At 36.8% G+C, this 16,944-nt stretch overlaps 2 protein-coding genes across 2 annotated transcripts in view; one reads left to right on the top strand and one right to left on the bottom strand.

Annotated features, from left to right (window-relative positions):
• Window positions 1–16,627, top strand: part of LOC106878429 (uncharacterized) — a 26,914-nt gene extending 10,287 nt beyond the window's left edge. The window contains exons 2-11 of the mRNA XM_014927641.3: window positions 2,547–2,665; window positions 4,943–5,185; window positions 7,170–7,384; window positions 8,525–8,956; window positions 9,472–9,669; window positions 10,371–10,475; window positions 11,609–11,749; window positions 12,068–12,232; window positions 13,429–13,566; window positions 16,003–16,627. Coding sequence (XP_014783127.2) covers window positions 2,547–2,665; window positions 4,943–5,185; window positions 7,170–7,384; window positions 8,525–8,956; window positions 9,472–9,669; window positions 10,371–10,475; window positions 11,609–11,749; window positions 12,068–12,232; window positions 13,429–13,566; window positions 16,003–16,050 — 1,804 coding nt within the window. The 3' untranslated portion in view covers window positions 16,051–16,627. The remainder of the gene's footprint in view (window positions 1–2,546; window positions 2,666–4,942; window positions 5,186–7,169; window positions 7,385–8,524; window positions 8,957–9,471; window positions 9,670–10,370; window positions 10,476–11,608; window positions 11,750–12,067; window positions 12,233–13,428; window positions 13,567–16,002) is intronic.
• LOC106878413 (something about silencing protein 10) overlaps window positions 1–16,944 on the bottom strand; it is a 67,510-nt gene that overhangs the window by 41,252 nt on the left and 9,314 nt on the right. The window lies entirely within an intron of this gene.

The raw sequence follows: 16,944 nt of genomic DNA, 5'->3' as shown, positions 1-16,944 counted from the left end.
CATCATATAAGACTTATATCTGATGTCTTCGTAGACAACATTTCTGACTGTTCCTTCTGACACATGGAGATTTTTTGCAATTGACCTCATGGACTTTCTGGGATTGTAATCAATGGTCTGTTGAACTTACTGGATAAATTCAGGTGTTCTGATGATTTCAGAGTGTTTAGAATGCTTTTTATGCTTAGATACTGGTAATACATTTCCATCTTCAGTCTCTAGCTCTTTTCAAACTTTGTAGACGAAAGATCTGGCAACTTTTAAAAATCAAGATATTTCTAAATCGCTATGTTCAGCCTTTATAACCACAATAACAGTGTACATCTTCATTTCTTGAGTAAGCTGAGGGTCTGCCATTACTATTTTCTAAAACAAAGATTATACAGAGTTAACAAAAACTGCAGCAATGATCCAAAAAACGGTATGTCCTCAAATACCTTCCACACCCGGTATTATAAACGATCATTATTTTTTATTTGACATCTTTGTTTAGTTTTAAACCCAAACAAAACGCTAACAAAGGAGATCTACTGTGACCATCTTTAGTTTCAAGGCAAAAGGTGTTCTTCCATCAGGATAATGCTTGGCCACATACAGCAAGGATGACATTCCAAAGGCTGGAGCAGTTTGAATGGGAAACGATGCCCCACCCACTATATTCGCCAAACATTGCCCCATCTGATTATCATTTATTCTGCAGTCTTCAAAATCATTTGGATGGAAAAAATATGAATTCTATAGATGAGATCAGAACAGTACTGGAGGAGTATTTTTTGTACCAAACAAATGAATTTTTGAATATATATATATATATATATATATATAATTTTGTGTGCATATCAATTTAAATAAGAGCTATAACGCAATCCATCATTAACAAGTTTTTACGATGGATCGCGTTATAGCTCTTATTTAAATTGATATGCACACAAAATTGTATGATAAACAACCTTTCATATGAGAATTTTGCTACGTTGATAACAGGTACAATATTTTTACCAAATATTTGGTAGAGATCTAAATATACAAATATATATATATATATATATATATATATATACAAATTATATATACATATTATATATATATATGTATGCATATATGCACACACGCATAAGTGCATGCAAATCCTGTGCAATGCTGTTGAATTGTGAAATTGTGAAACTTGCATGCAAATATACAAATGCAATGATGAAGCAGAAATGGTGAAGGTGGGATATAACGTGTGCAGGTGTAATTAAGAGTATTTTCCACAATGTCATTGAAAACTGAGAAAGCTTGTACACCTGGCTGACTCTGCATATTATCCCAAATCATTGATGACATAAGTAAGCGACAGGTGATACGGATACATACCTATGTATATACATACATATCTAAACACACACACACACATACATACATATGTATATATACATATCTAAACATATATATATGCATACATACATATATATATGCATACATACATATATACATACATACATATATACATACATACATATATATATATATATATATATATATATATATATATATATATATATACACACACATACATACATACATTCATGCGTACATATGTAAGCATACATACATTTCAACTGTCATTGATGCAACAGTTGATACATCACTTGAGCTAAATTCAGTATTCGATACATCACTAACTCTCAGTTTAATAGATGATATATTGTTTAATAGACATCACACACCTAGAAATATCCTTTAAGTTTGGTGCAGGCTTCTGCTTGGCCAGCTCCTGTCAAACAGTCCCACCCATCCCAGCATGGAAGGCGAGTGTTAAACAATGAGCAGGAGTGGCTGTATGGTAAGTAGCTTGCTTACTAACCACATGGTTCTGGGTTCATTCCCACTGCGTGGCATCTTGGGCAAGTGTCTTCTACTATAGCCTCGGGCCGACCAAAGCCTTGTGAGTGGATTTGGTAGACAGAAACTGAAAGAAGCCCATCGTATATATGTATATATATATATATATATATATGTGTGTGTTTGTGTGTCTATGTTTGTCCCCCAACATCGCTTGACAATCGATGGTGGTGTGTTTACGTCCCCATAACTTAGCAGTTCAGCAAAAGAGACCGATAGCATAAGTACTAGGCTTACAAAGATTAAGTCCTGGGGTCGATTTGCTCGACTAAAGGCAGTGCTCCAGCACCACTTGACAGCTGGTGTTGGTATGTTTACATCCCTGTAACCTAGCAGTTCAGCAAAATAGACCAATAGAATAAGTACTAGGCTTAAAAAAATAAGTCCCGCAGTCGATTTGTTCCACTAAGACCATTCAAGGCAGTGTTCCACCATGGCCACATTCAAATGACTGAAACAAGTAAAAGAACATGTAGCTTTGAGATTTTGATGAAGTAATTGTTTATTTCTAGAATGACATTGCAGGGTTGTTCTGAGAGGTTAGATGTCGTCAGTCTTAACAGGTAGAATATTTCGGCCCGATATGGCCGCTTTAAATGCAAAAAGGTTGATGGAACATTTTTCTCATGTCTCTTTAATTTCTGTTTCCTTTCATGTTTTAGATGTGGAATTGATCCTGAGATTCGTAACAATGACAATAAGACAGCCGAAGAAATTCTCTTGGAAACAAAACCAGAAGGATGGCAGGAAATGTTATTATGGTATAACAAATTCAAACCAGGTAAATATTGGAAGAACTACAAGAGCTGAGCACTTTAAAATGTTTTAGTCTCAAAAAAATTCATTTATATTTCTGCATGGCAATCCTGTATTGTATAACGTTTTTCATTATATCAATAGAAGGACCCTTTTCTCTTTCTTTTTCCTAGCACAGGAATATCAATATTTTCATTCCTTTCCCCATTTGATTACCTATACACACACACACACACATGTATGTATATATATATATATATATATAAATTACACACACATATATTATATTATGTGTACTAAATCCACTCACAAAACTTTGGTTGGCCCAAGGCTATAGTAGAAGGTGCAATGCAGTGGGATTGAACCTGGAACCAAGTGATTGGAAAGCAAAGTTCTCACCAGACAGTCGTGCCTGTACCTATATATATATATATATATATATATATATATATATATATATATATATATATATTATTTTCTCTAATACTATATATTAATATATTTTATATTGTGAAGCTTAATTTAATTTAAATTTTTAATAAATTGATTTTAATTGAGTTTTTACCTGTAATTTTGGATTTTATCCCTAATATTATGATTATTATTATTATTATATATATATATACATATATATATACTAGCAGATAAGCTAGTATGTATACATATATATATATACTAGCAGATATATATATATATATATATACATATATATATACTAGCAGATAAGTCGGTTTGGATGATGTGGCTGTAAAACCTGCCCTGTGTAAGCATTCGACTTGTTTGGGTACGCTTACGTTAAAAAACAATTTTAGAATGACTTTTTTTGTCAAAACGCTAAAAATAACTGACCAACAAAAAAAAAAACAAGATTCAACCAAATCAAAAAATAAACCCAAATACTAAGCAAACAGAAATGAACCATCCCACTTCCATTGCGCATGCACACGCACACGCATACACACACAGATTCACATACCCTCCTCTTTTACATATGCACACATATATTCACACAGAGTTGAAACGCTGTCTGATTTATTTTTTCAGCGTACAATTTTCATCATCCCACTACCAAGTATGACATCAGCCCTTCCTTCCTAATTCATCTATCACCCCTCCCTTTCTCATTCATAAACACAAGAGTATTACTATAGTAGATTATTTCGGTAACCATGGGAGCTATGAAAAAAATACGAAGCCCAGCATCACCACCGGATCATTCTACACATCTGCGTAATTTTTCGCGGAATTCCACCCAGCCGTTGGACCGTGAATCCCAAGACAAGAAAGAATTGCCCATGTCAAATTTATATGTATAGATATCTGTATATGGTAAGTAGCTTTGTTATCAACCACATGTTTCCAGGTTCAGTCCCACTGCGTGGTACCTTGGACAAGTGTCTTCTACTATAGCCTCAGACAGACCAAAGCCTTGTGAGTGGATTTGGTAGACAGAAACTAAAAAGAAGCCCGTTGTGTGTATATATATATATATATATATATATATATATATATATATATACAAATACATGCATACATATATATATATATATACATGGATATATTCTTTTATTCTTTTATTTGTTCCAGTCATTTGAATGCGGCCATGCTGGAACACTACCTTTAGTCGAGCAAATTGAGCCCAGGATTTATTCTTTGTGAGCCTAGTATGTATTCTATCGGTTTCTTTTGCTGAACCGCTAAGTTACAAAGACGTAAACACACCAGCATCAGTTGTCACGCGATGTTGGGGGTGACACAGACACACAAACATATACATATATATCTATACAGCAGGCTTCTTTCAGTTTCCGTCTACCAAATCCACTCGCAAGGCTTTGATCAACCCGAGGTTATAGTAGAAGACACTTGCCCAAGGTGCCATGCAGTGGGACTGAACCTGAAACCATGTGGTTGGTAAGCAAGCTACTTACCACACAGCCACTCCTATGTCTATGTGAAAACTAGATTATTATTGTTTCGGTGCCATGCAGTGGGACTGAACCCAAAACCATGTGGTTGGTAAGCAAGTTACTTACCACACAGCCACACACACACACATATTGTTTTATATATATATTTGGATAATATGGTTATCAAAATCCAAGAGAATATTCATTATCCTGAAAATAGCACAAAAATTTTTGAATCAGAATCTTCCTAGCCACTCCTATGAAACTTTCAAGTGATACATTGCTTACTCAAATTAATAAATTAATTGCTTGTTAATATACGCAGACTCCAAGTTTGTTTTTTATGATGTATTTTTTTTTATTTGTCATTTATTGCTTTTTCTGTTTTGCAGGTTTGTGGCAGGCCATGTTAACGGTAAAACCAAATGTTAGACAAGTGGAACTGCTCTTACAGTCCTGGTGTCGGGTAACAATCATGAAGAATGGCAAAATAGTGAATCTTCGTGTTATGGCCCAACAGAATCCCTACCACATTCACTGCCAACGCCTGATGGAGAAATATGAAAATACAATAGAATTCTCTTTGGCCTGTCTCAGCGGAAGACCATTGATTATCAAGAGCTGGATCTCAAAACGTAAGACACGTTAATTAAACACATAACACAACAAATATATTCTACCACAGATATAGTTTAACACAAACATCAAAGAGAAAGAAACATTAATTAAACAATGGCAGTATTCATTCTATCTTCTGGCATTCTGGGTTTAAAGCCTTGTTAAGTAGGCTTAGCCGTTTGTCCCTGAGGGGCAATAAAAGTGGAAGTGTGTGGCCGAGTAGTTAGAGTATTTGGCTTATAATTATAAGGTCATGAGTTCAATTCCCAGCAGCATGTTGTGTCTTTGAACAAGACACTTTATTTCATAATTGCTCCAGTCTCCTCAGCTGGCAAAAATGAGGAGTACCTGTATTTGAAAAGGTCAGCCTTGTCACATCTTGTGTCACGCTGAATCTCCCTGAGAACTATACTGAGGGTACACATGTCTGTGGAGTGCTCAGCCACTTGCATATTAATTTCATGAAAAGGCTGGAACACTCGTCATCATAACCGACAGAATGTCAGTTTTACCATTCATTGCATTGCAATATTATCCTCCATATTCTTCCACCCACCACTTACAGTATCCTACAATCATACAGGCCCCATTGTATTTTAGGGAGACTTCCACACAATAACAGAGGAAGAAAACCAATTGCCCATTAATTTCAAGTTAATTTTAACTGGAAAACTCATTATCATAATCAACGTAGTGCCAGAAAGACAAGAAAGTATCGACCAAAGGCGGTTGACAGGAGAGACATTAGATTGTTAGACTAGATGCCTTCTGATATTTATTCTGGCTGTTTGTGCTCTGAGTTCAAATTCTACTGTGACCTACAATCGTGCTAGACTAAATCTTTGTGTGTGTGTGTGTGTGTGTGTGTGCATATGCATGCTATGTGCAGGTATGTTCCGTGTATGTATGCAAGTGTGTTGAACCGTTTTATTTTTTTCAATTCAGACACCCAATGAAATTTTAAATTATTAACACTTAACAATTATAATATTCTGCTTCATGAATAGTATATTTTTATACAGAACTTACATGAAACTTCACATTCTTCAATAAAATTTTATTAAGGTTTTTTTTTACTTCCATGAAATATTTTCTTTTTTAAGAAACTCGCTAGGAAAAAGTAGTTATCTCCCCTGGCTTATAAATAGTTATCTGCTCCTGATAACAACAGTTGTCTACCTTGAATTACAAGGTTTAGTTATTCATTTCACCTAGATGATGTATGACACTTCACATTGCCATTTTCATACCCTGGCAGTAAAAAAACTATACCATTTTACCCAACAATGCAAGGCGAGTGGGTGACTGCATTCATCACGCGATTTTTTACTTCCTGAGGTTCAGAGGAACATCCATGTCGACATGCTTTTTTATGACGCTGTACAGAAGTTCTGCACTACTATCTTCTAGAAGTCAATTTTTCCAGCAGTAGTAATAGATTTTGGTACCCATTTACAATTAGATAGACTGAGCTATTTGGGAATTCATTATAGTAAACAGCCAATGCTTTAACCGTACTTGAACCGTTGAACTCTTGACTGCCACTCTATCCATTGGGCCAGTGTTTGTCGTTAACAAAAGAAGGGATGTGTGAACTGAATAAAGACAGGAAAATAGCCATGTTTAATGAAATTAAGATAATTTTAAACTTTGTCCAGTACTAAGGTAAATAAAGGCATATTATATGAGGGCACATAGTTCAGGAGTTAGAGCGTTGGGCTCACAGTCATGAGGTAGTGAGTTCGATTCCCAGACCGAGCTGTGTGTTGTGTTCTTGAGCAAGGCACTTTACTTAATGTTACTCCAGTTCACTCAGCTGTAGAAATGAGTTGCGACGTCACTGGTTCCAAGCTGTATCAGCTTTGCTTTTCCCTTGGATAATATCGGTGGTATGTGGAGGGGAGGCTGGTATGCATGGGTGACTCCTGGTCTTCCATAAACAACCTGGTGGTGGTGGTGTTGTTGTTACTGTTATTTTCTATGTTTGAAATATCTCATTAGATTTGATGGAGAACATAGATGTGAATACCTGTGACAAGTCACGCTCAACAGACCGTAACGATAGCAAAGATGTTGGCAAACCTTTGATTGCTGAAATTTGGGAGATGAATAATTATGCAATGGTCAACCTACTGATGGAGTTGAAGGTCGATGTTCATAGACTGTACAACTCTGAAGTAAAGGACAAAGGGCTGTTGAGACCCCTATTTTTTTATGTAAGTATATTCCAATGATTACTCTTTACTCTTTTACTTGTTTCAGTCATTTGACTGTGGCCATGCTGAAGCACCGCCTTTAGTCGAGCAAATTGGCCCCAGGACTTATTCTTTGTAAGCCTAGTACTTATTCTATCAGTGTCCCCGTAACTTAGCGGTTCAGCAAAAGAACCGCTAAGTTACGGGGACATAAACACACCAGCATCGGTTGTCAAGCGATGTTGGGGGGACAAACACAAACACACACATATATATATATCATCATCATCATCATTTAACATCCGCTGTCCATGCTAGCATGGGTTGGACGATTTGACTGAGGACTAGTGAACCAGATGGCTACACCAGGCTCCAATCTGATTTGGCAGAGTAAATTAGCTGAGTCATTAGAGTGTCGGACTAAATATTTCACAGTATCTGTTCCAACTCTCTGCAATCTGGGTTCAATTCCAGACGATGTGAACTTGGCACTTCTTTTCAGGGTTGATAAAAGAAAGTATCAAAACAAGGCAATGAACAGGTGTAACTGTAAGAACATTGGCCCAGGTGCCTTCTAGTATTTGTTCTGGTTGTTTGAGTGTTGAGTTCAAATCTTGTTATGACCTATTTGGACAGTAAATTCAGTCCACTGCATAATTTAACTTCACCATCTGATACCTTGGAGGCTTTTAGCAAAGACCACTGTGTTGCAAGCATTCAGGCTTGGTATCTACTTAAAGGATACCTTTTCCCTCCTTCCCACAGCCTCAGAGACCCTATAAGGGATCATTAGATCCCTTATAGGGTCTCATTAGAATGAGATGCTTAGCAGCATTTCAGCCATCTTTGCATTCTGAGTTCAAATTCCACCAAGGTTAACTTTGCTTTTCACCCTTTCAGGGTCAATAAAATGTGTATTAGTTGAACACCGAGGTCAATATAACTGCCTAGCTCTCTACCCAAAAAATTCCAGGCCTTGTGCCTACAGCATCAGCATCATCATCATAATCCTCATCAACATCATCATCATCATCTTCATCATTTTCCTTGTTCTTGTTTTGGTCATTCCATATTATGCAATGTTTCCCCTCATATATTTCATTTTCTTTTTTTCTATACATACATACTTTTTTATTCATCTCCTCCATGTTACTTTCCCAGTTAATATGTTCCTCGGATGCGCCACAAGACCACAAAATCATCATCCGTGTCCTAAAAGACTGTAACTTGTCGCTACGCAACCAGCACGGCCAAACAATAATTTACGAAGCTATAGCAAGGGATAAACCCATAGAACTGATTCAAACACTGCTCCACTTTGGATTAGATGTATCTCTGCGAGACAACAAAGGAAGAACAGTGAGGGATTTTGCCAAGAAACTCAACAAACAGTTATACGTTGTTGTCATTGACCAACATATCCTGGACTTAATCAGGAAAGGCAAGAAAGAAATCTTACAAAAGATGATTCTAAGATCATACCAAGACATACTCCTGTTCCGTGATAGTGAAGGAAACTCACTTATGGACATTTCCAGAAGTTTACACATTTATGATATATGCGAAATATTAATGTTGGCACCATTGTGGCAGGTATGATATTCTGGTCTCTCTGATTTTTATCTTTTACTCTGATTTCTTACCATTTCGTATTAGGTTTTAAGAACTCAATCCTCAGAGAGGTGGTCTATGAGTTTTAGTGGTTGTTATTGAAGTTGTTGCTTTTGTTGTATAACTCTAGGTCATATCTGATCCAGAGAGATCTGTGATCAATGACATTCCAGCCATGACTGTCTTGTCTTCTATTTTCAAATAATGGTTTAGTCTTTTTAAAATGTAGAATCACTATGAAGTGACACAGAAACCGTCTTGAAGTATTTAATATCCTAACGCTATACTCCTTCTCACCCCAACTTCACCCCACAGAAGGAGATGGGGGTAGATAATTAAAATACCAGTAATACACTGTGGTTGATGTCATTGATTGAAGTTTCCTCTCTCTCTCTTTCTCTCTCTCTTATGTATTACAATCTGTACAAAACAGACTGCAATATACCGTGGTACCAACTATTAGCTACCATTTTCCTATTCTTGTATTTTTACTGAAGGAAGAAGATGATAAGATATACCAATATATCAAAGAAGGTGATTTGCAAAATGTGAAGAAATTAATGAAGAAAAAGTCAACATTGCGAAGAGACAAGTGCGGCAGATCGGTGCTTCTTTATGCTCTTTTGCATCAACAGAAATCTGTAGCAGAATATCTCATCACAGAATATCCCATACTTGTCAATGAAGCAGATAGTGTAAGATGAAAATAACCTCTCTATTTATTGATTATTGATACAGATTTATTGATTTATACTTTTTCATCATCATCATCATTTTAACAACCACTGTTCTATGGATCAGATGGAATTTTATAGGAAAAGATGTTTCTATCACCTGGTGTCCTTCCTCTCATCAATCCTCATCTGTTTAAAAATTAGATAATATCTCCTCTTTGTCCAAAGTATATTCAACTGAAAATAATAGCTTAATTATAACATAGGTTTAAAATCCCTTATATGACAAAAAATTTTTTAAAAGGGTAAGCAGGGGACGTTTGGCTTAATGGTAAAGCACTCGGCCAGTATCTGAGATGAATGGGGTTTGATCCCCGTAGCTGCCTGCAGGAAACTTTTCTTAAGGCAGTAAGCTGGCAGAAGCATTAGCACACTGGGTAAAACGCTTAGCAATCCGAGTTCAAATTCTGCCAAGGTCAACTTTGCCTTTCATCCTTTCAGGGTTAATAAAATAAATACCAGTTGGACACTGGGGTCGATGTAATTGACTTAACCCCTCCCCTGAAATTGCTGGCCTTGTGTTAAAATGAGATTCATACTTCACAGAGTAATCTGAATGCTAAAGGGTTAATATTCACACGAACATTGATATTTTATGAGGTTTTTCTCTTTTCTTTTTCTACCTTTCTTTTTCTTCTACCTTTTTTTTTTTTGTTGTTCAGCATGGCCGTACCGCATTACATTACAGCTATGTATTATTTGAAGACACCTCAGAAATTTCACATCTATTGAAGCTACTTGGAGCTGATGTGACCATTAAGGACAACGTAAGTTCACATTAATATCCGTTATCATGTGTGGGCAGGTACTCTTTCACTCTTTCTACCACTACTATGACAATCTCTGCTCCTCTCTATTTCAACCCTTTTCAAGAACAAAGACAGAAAGAGAAAATATGTTTCACTCCAAGACTTAATCAAATAACCAAATGACTATATACTATGGCATGGTGAAGGCATGTGGCCTAGTGGTTAGGGTTTTGCACTTACAATTACTAGATCGCAGGTTCAATTCCTGAACCAGGTGGCACATTGTGTTCTTGAGCAAATCATTTCATTTCACATTGCTCCAGTCCACTCAACTGTAAAAGAGTAACTCTGCAATGGACAGCCTTTCAATCAGGGGTAATGTTGGCCTGTCGCCTGGTCAGCAGGGTGGCATCATTCAAAAGGTAAAACAATGCAAAGCACACTGTGACCAGTGATGTATAACATCCTATAGTCTGGTCAATAGTGTGATACCATGATATACTATGGAATGGTTTGTACAGTTGGATGCCCTTCCTAATGCCAACCACTTTACAGAATGTGCTGGGTACTTTTTATGTGGCACCAGCACTAGTGAGGTCACCATGCAGCCTGCATGAACATGAATCCTGAAGGTGGTAGCTTTATGCAAGGAGATGAGGAGTTTAAAGTATGAGAGAAAGAAAGGCCAGAGCAGAAAAGGTTTCTGGCTAGTGGAGAGGGAAGTGCAGTCCTTGAGTGAGTTATTGGTACCTCTCTAAGTCTAGATCTATGAGTTGGAGAAAGGGAATTGGAGAGGGCACTTGCCCTTGGTGATCAGGGAGACCTTGGACAGTGGGGTACCTTCATTATGTATATTTCCCTTCCTCTTCATCGTATATCATGTATACTTACCCTGCCTTTTATTTTTGTTTATTTATATTATTATTTCATTATATGTAAACTCCCAAACTTTATGTCCGTTCTGTATTACCCCTCTCATTCTTTGCCCAGGTGGGAAACAAATGAAATTACTGGAATCATTATTAACAAATTTTTATCACTTTCAGTCAACAAAGAACAAAGTTATAAGGATTTCATGGTTTTTGCCAAACTCCAAAGGAAAGCATAAACTAAATCAGAGCATCTAATTGTTGTTGTTGTTGTTGTTTCAGCTTGGTAAGACACCAAATAACTATTTTGAGTGCAACTGCACCATGCAATTTGCATGCATCAAAAAATCAATTTGTGAATTTGAACTGGAAGTATTCTTAGAAGAAACGAGCTTCGAAGAATCCTTTTTCAGCGCCATCCAGGTAAACAGTTCCTACTAAAAAATTATTATTATTATCATTCAGTAGTTTTATTTTTATAGCGTGTTTTCACTTCACTACCGTTTAAATCTAAATATTGTCTCCTACCTGTGTTAGCAGTGTGATTCACTCAATTTTTAAAGTTATCTCAACAGATTTTTTATAGAAATTAGAGATGTTTACCCCCAGATATTCTGAGATGTTCTTTGTCATTATCTTGGTTCAATTCCTTTCTCTCTCTCTCACCAATCTTTACCAATTTTATCTACCTATTTGTTTTTGTTGTTTTTTCTTATGTTTTACTTTCATTATAATTTGAAGGCAAATGATCTCGATCAAGTGAAAGAACTTGTTGAAGGTTTACACAAAGTAAAAGGCATCAGTCGCTACAGTAGCAGAGCATTGTTCACCTGTTTGGACAATAATCATGAGGAACTTGCAAAGTTTTTGGTACTCAAAGGTTTCAGAACAAACATATGGAAACAGGTAAAAATAATGTTATTTCAAATATTTTTCATCTCAGATTTACCTTCATTGTTTTAATGTCCACTTCGATGGGTCAGATGGAATTTGTTGAGGCAAGTTTTCCATGGCTGGATGCCCTTCCTGCCATCAACCCTCACCTGTTTCCTAGCAAGGTAATATTTCTCCATGGCCAGAACATGCTTATCCCAGGAGACTGGAAATGAACAACATTGCTTGTATGACAGTGGTACTCGTTTACAGTCATCACATGATGTGAAGATATGTGTACACATACAACAAGCACGCACACCTACACATGTGCACACACGAACACATACACACACACAAACAAGCACTGACAAACACACACAAACAACATGCACACACACACACACACACATATATATAAATACATATATGTGATGGGCTTCCTTCAGTTTCCATCCACAAAATCTGTTCACAAGGCTTTGGTCTGCTCAGAGCTATAGTAGAAGATATTTGCCCAAAGTGCTGTGCAGTAGAACTGAACTGAAAATTACATGGTTGGAAAGCAAGCAACTTAACCACAAAGCCACGCCTGTGAGTCATTAATTTCTTAATTAACGATGATGTCATTATCATTTGTAGGACATGCAATGACTCTATGACTGAAACTGACCTATCACATGACTACCCTTAAATGTACAATTCTCTACAATAAATTGTCCAATGATCAGCTTTTCCACAACTTATAATGACCTAAACATGTTATCTATCACATGTCACACCTCATATACCACATCACATGACATGTAACATGTTCAACCACATGACCTATCATGTGACCTAACACATTACCTAATGTGAAACATGACTTACCATGACCTTCAACTTGTTACCACATGACCTCCCACTTACAAGTGATACATCACATAATCTACCAGGTGATCTATCACATGACCTACCACTTCCTCTACCTCATGACCTAACATAACTTACCATGTGGCTTCCCTCGTGACCTACCACAACTCACCCATGATTTAACATGACCTATTACATGGTCTACCACATGACCTGCCATGTGATCTCTCACATGACCAGTAATTTAATCAATTTACTTCCATGTTACTCATTTTATCACAGCTACAATATTTAAAAACTGAATTAGTTACCATTTCAAAAAAATAATTCAAACATTTTTAGAAGATTCCACCCATTGTCTTTCTCTTTTCTGCCAGTACGAGCCATGTTCTTCTGACAACCCGATGTGTGGCATGATGGAATGTTCTCACCGAGTGACATACTTAAAAGAAAAAGTTGAAGAACTCAAGATGTATGACTTGTTAAAACTTATAGAAGATGTAGAATCTGGAAAGGTAATATATATATATATATTTATATTTAATTTATATATGGGCATTACTATACAATAATGCCTCACACTTAGAGGGACTTCATAAGTCAAAACTACCAAAATAAGCACATTTTTACCGATCACGAGGGAATGCAACTTTCAAAGCTAACCTCCAAAAAACTTTTAACTTAACGGCATACCAATGGTTTCATATGAAGCGTGAGGTATTATTGTATAGAATTGCCCTTATATAAATTAAATTATATATATTTATGGAAAAAAAAAAATGATAGTTTTTTTTTCCTTATGAGGTTTTTTCACGCTGACTACTTGATAAATTCTTATAAAGATTTTATCCTTACATTATATTATATATATTCATATACATAATATAATATAATATCTCTCTCACCTTAATATTTCACTCCGCCTTTGTATTCTGTCACTTGAACTTTCACTCAAATTTCATGTATAGTCACTACAAATATCACTCAACTTTGATAAATCTTATAGTCTTCCTCATCTATAATATATCCTTGCTGGTGTCGCACTCCAATTTGCTATACCCTCTCTTCCAGCTTCACTCAACCTTTGTATGTTCTCACCTCATTTCTACTATAGATTTTGCTATAATGTTGTTGTTGTTGGCACTCCGTCGCTTACGACGTCGAGGGTTCCAGTTGATCCAATCAACGGAACAGCCTGCTCGTGAAATTAACATGCAAGTGGCTGAGCACTCCACAGACACGTGTACCCTTAACATAGTTCTCGGGGATAATCAGCGTGACACAGTGTGACAAGGCTGGCCCTTTGAAATACAGGTACAACAGAAACAGGAAGTAAGAGTGAGAGAAAGTTGTGGTGGAAGAGTGCAGCAGGTTTCGCCACCATCCCCTGCCGGAGCCTCGTGGAGCTTTAGGTGTTTTCGCTCAATAAACACTCACAACGCCCAGTCTGGGAATCGAAACCGCGATCCTATGACCGCGAGTCCGCTGCCCTAACCACTGGGTCATTGCGCCTCCACTATAGATTTTGCTATAATAATAATGAGGTAATCAGCATAAAGGAGTTCCTGTAAGTATCCAGTCTTAAAATTTTGTGTTATGGCCCAGAGGACAATGAGATGGATTATTGGGGACTGAGAACTAAACCCTTGTGAACTCTTACCAGCACACTAAATTCGTTGCTGTACTCCTCATAGTTAAATCTCACCTTTTTAACAACACCCCTGTACATGGTTTTATGAACCTCACAAGTCTTTCACGTATACTTAGCTTCCTCACCAACCACCAGATCACAATATGGGGGACCCTGGTCGAATGCTTTCTCCAGGTCAACAAATGCTTGAAACAGTGGTCACTTATGTTTAGCTAAATACTTCTCCTGCAGTTGTTTTACCAGGAAGAGAGCATCTGTGGTACTTTTCCCCCAGCACAAAACCAAACTGCAGAACCTAATTAGTTGAACTGTTACTTTCATGACATCCAACAATTTGATACACTTTCATCACCTGGTCTGACAATTTGTTACACCTGTAAGCACACTACTCTAAGGCAACTCCCTTACCTTTGTAACATTTAACGATAATGCTGCTACACTAGTCATCATCATCATTTAACATCCGCTGTCCATGTTGGCATGGGTTGGACGGTTTGACTAGAGCTGGCAAGCAGAAGGGGCTGCACCAGACTCCAGTCTGATTTGGTATGGTTTCTACAGCTGGATGCCCTTCCTAACACCAAACACTTTACAGAGTGTGCTGAATGCTTTTACATGGCACCACACAGGCGCTTTAACATAACACCACATGGACACTTTTATGTGGCACTGCACAAGTGCTTTTATGCGGGTATAACAGTCATTGGTTATAACAGTCATTGGGTATAACAGCTTCCTGTACAACCTGATTAACAATGCAGTTAAATAGGCCATAACCCACTCCACCAGACATTTTAAACATCTCAGCAATGATTCCTGACAGCCCAGAGGTTTTCCTTGTCTTCATATCCTTAAGTGGTTCATCTATCAGACTGCCATCAATTAGAATAGCTGGTCCTTCTGTTGGGGCCATGTTTGGCAGACTCTCTTTTTCCCATGCATTCCCACCCACTAAATGTGGAGGCACGTGGCTTAATGGTTAGGGTGTTAGACTCATGATCGTAAGATAGTGTTTTGATTCCTGGACCAAGCAATACATTGTGTTCTTAAGCAAAACACTTCATTTCACGTTGCTCCAGTCCACTCATCTGGCAAAAGTGAGTAATCCTGCAACGAAACCAGGAAACCGCCATTATGAGTCAACATAACTCGAGAAGGTGACTTTACCTACGTACCTACTCACCTAAATACTGATAAGTCTTTCCTATCTAAATTCATGGTTACTAATCAAAAGAAATTTATAATCAAACAATATCAACATTGTAACATACTTTTTTTTTTTTATTTCTATTTATCACAGGTGAAAACAGACCATACATATCCCGATCCACCGGTCTATTGTCCTTAGAATATCTTGCAGAAATGAAGAATTTATTCCAAAGTTATTCTGGCCAATTCATTCCAAAATATTGTCTTCAACCAATCCAAGACCAATATTTCTCTATCCTTAAGAAATTTCAGAGAAATAAAGAATTTATTCCAAAATTATTCCTATCAAGTCATGCCAATGATATTGCCTTCAACAAATCCAGACTCACTTCTCTCTGTCTTTAAGAAATGAAGAATTTATTCCAAAATTTTCCTTATCAATCCATTCCAATGATATTGTCTTCCAACGAGCTTTATGATTGTAACATGCTTGAGATCCATGTGCATCGATGAAGTAACAACCACTCTCACTTCACCTTAACAAATCATTTTTGTTTTTATCTTTAGATTTTTAGTTCTTTTTGTTATGATGATGATGATGATGATGATGATGAGTCACACAACATATAAACTGAACGGACTTTATTGTTTCAAGAAGAACTGGTACAAAACATATTCAGACACCAAAAGTTCTAATGGAACAAAGCCACATTTAAATCTAAAAAATTCTAAAATCTCATATGTTAAAGTTAATAAAATATAAATTCTACAAGCTGCTTCTCTATTTCTTCTCCTTCTTCTCTATATAAATAGATACTGTTTCCCAACCGCATGGTTTCAGGGTCAATCCCACTGCATGGTACCAGGTCAACCAAAGCCTTGTGAGTGGATTTGATCAATGGAAACTGAAAGATGTTTGTCTTTGTGTCTGTGTTTGTCCGCCCAACATCGCTTGACAACCGATGCTGGTATGATTACATCCCCGTAACTTAGCAGTTTAGCAAAAGAGACCGACAAAATAAGTACTAGGCTTTAAAAAAAAATAAGTCCTGGCGTCAATTTGTTTGACTAAAACCTTTCAAGGCAGTGCTCC

This window comes from Octopus bimaculoides, chromosome 15 (assembly GCF_046866305.1).
Source record: "Octopus bimaculoides isolate indiv1 chromosome 15, ASM4686630v1, whole genome shotgun sequence".
Lineage (NCBI taxonomy): Eukaryota > Metazoa > Mollusca > Cephalopoda > Octopoda > Octopodidae > Octopus > Octopus bimaculoides.
The sequence above is the reverse complement of the archived record's forward strand: the minus strand, read 5'-3'. Positions and strand labels throughout refer to the sequence as shown.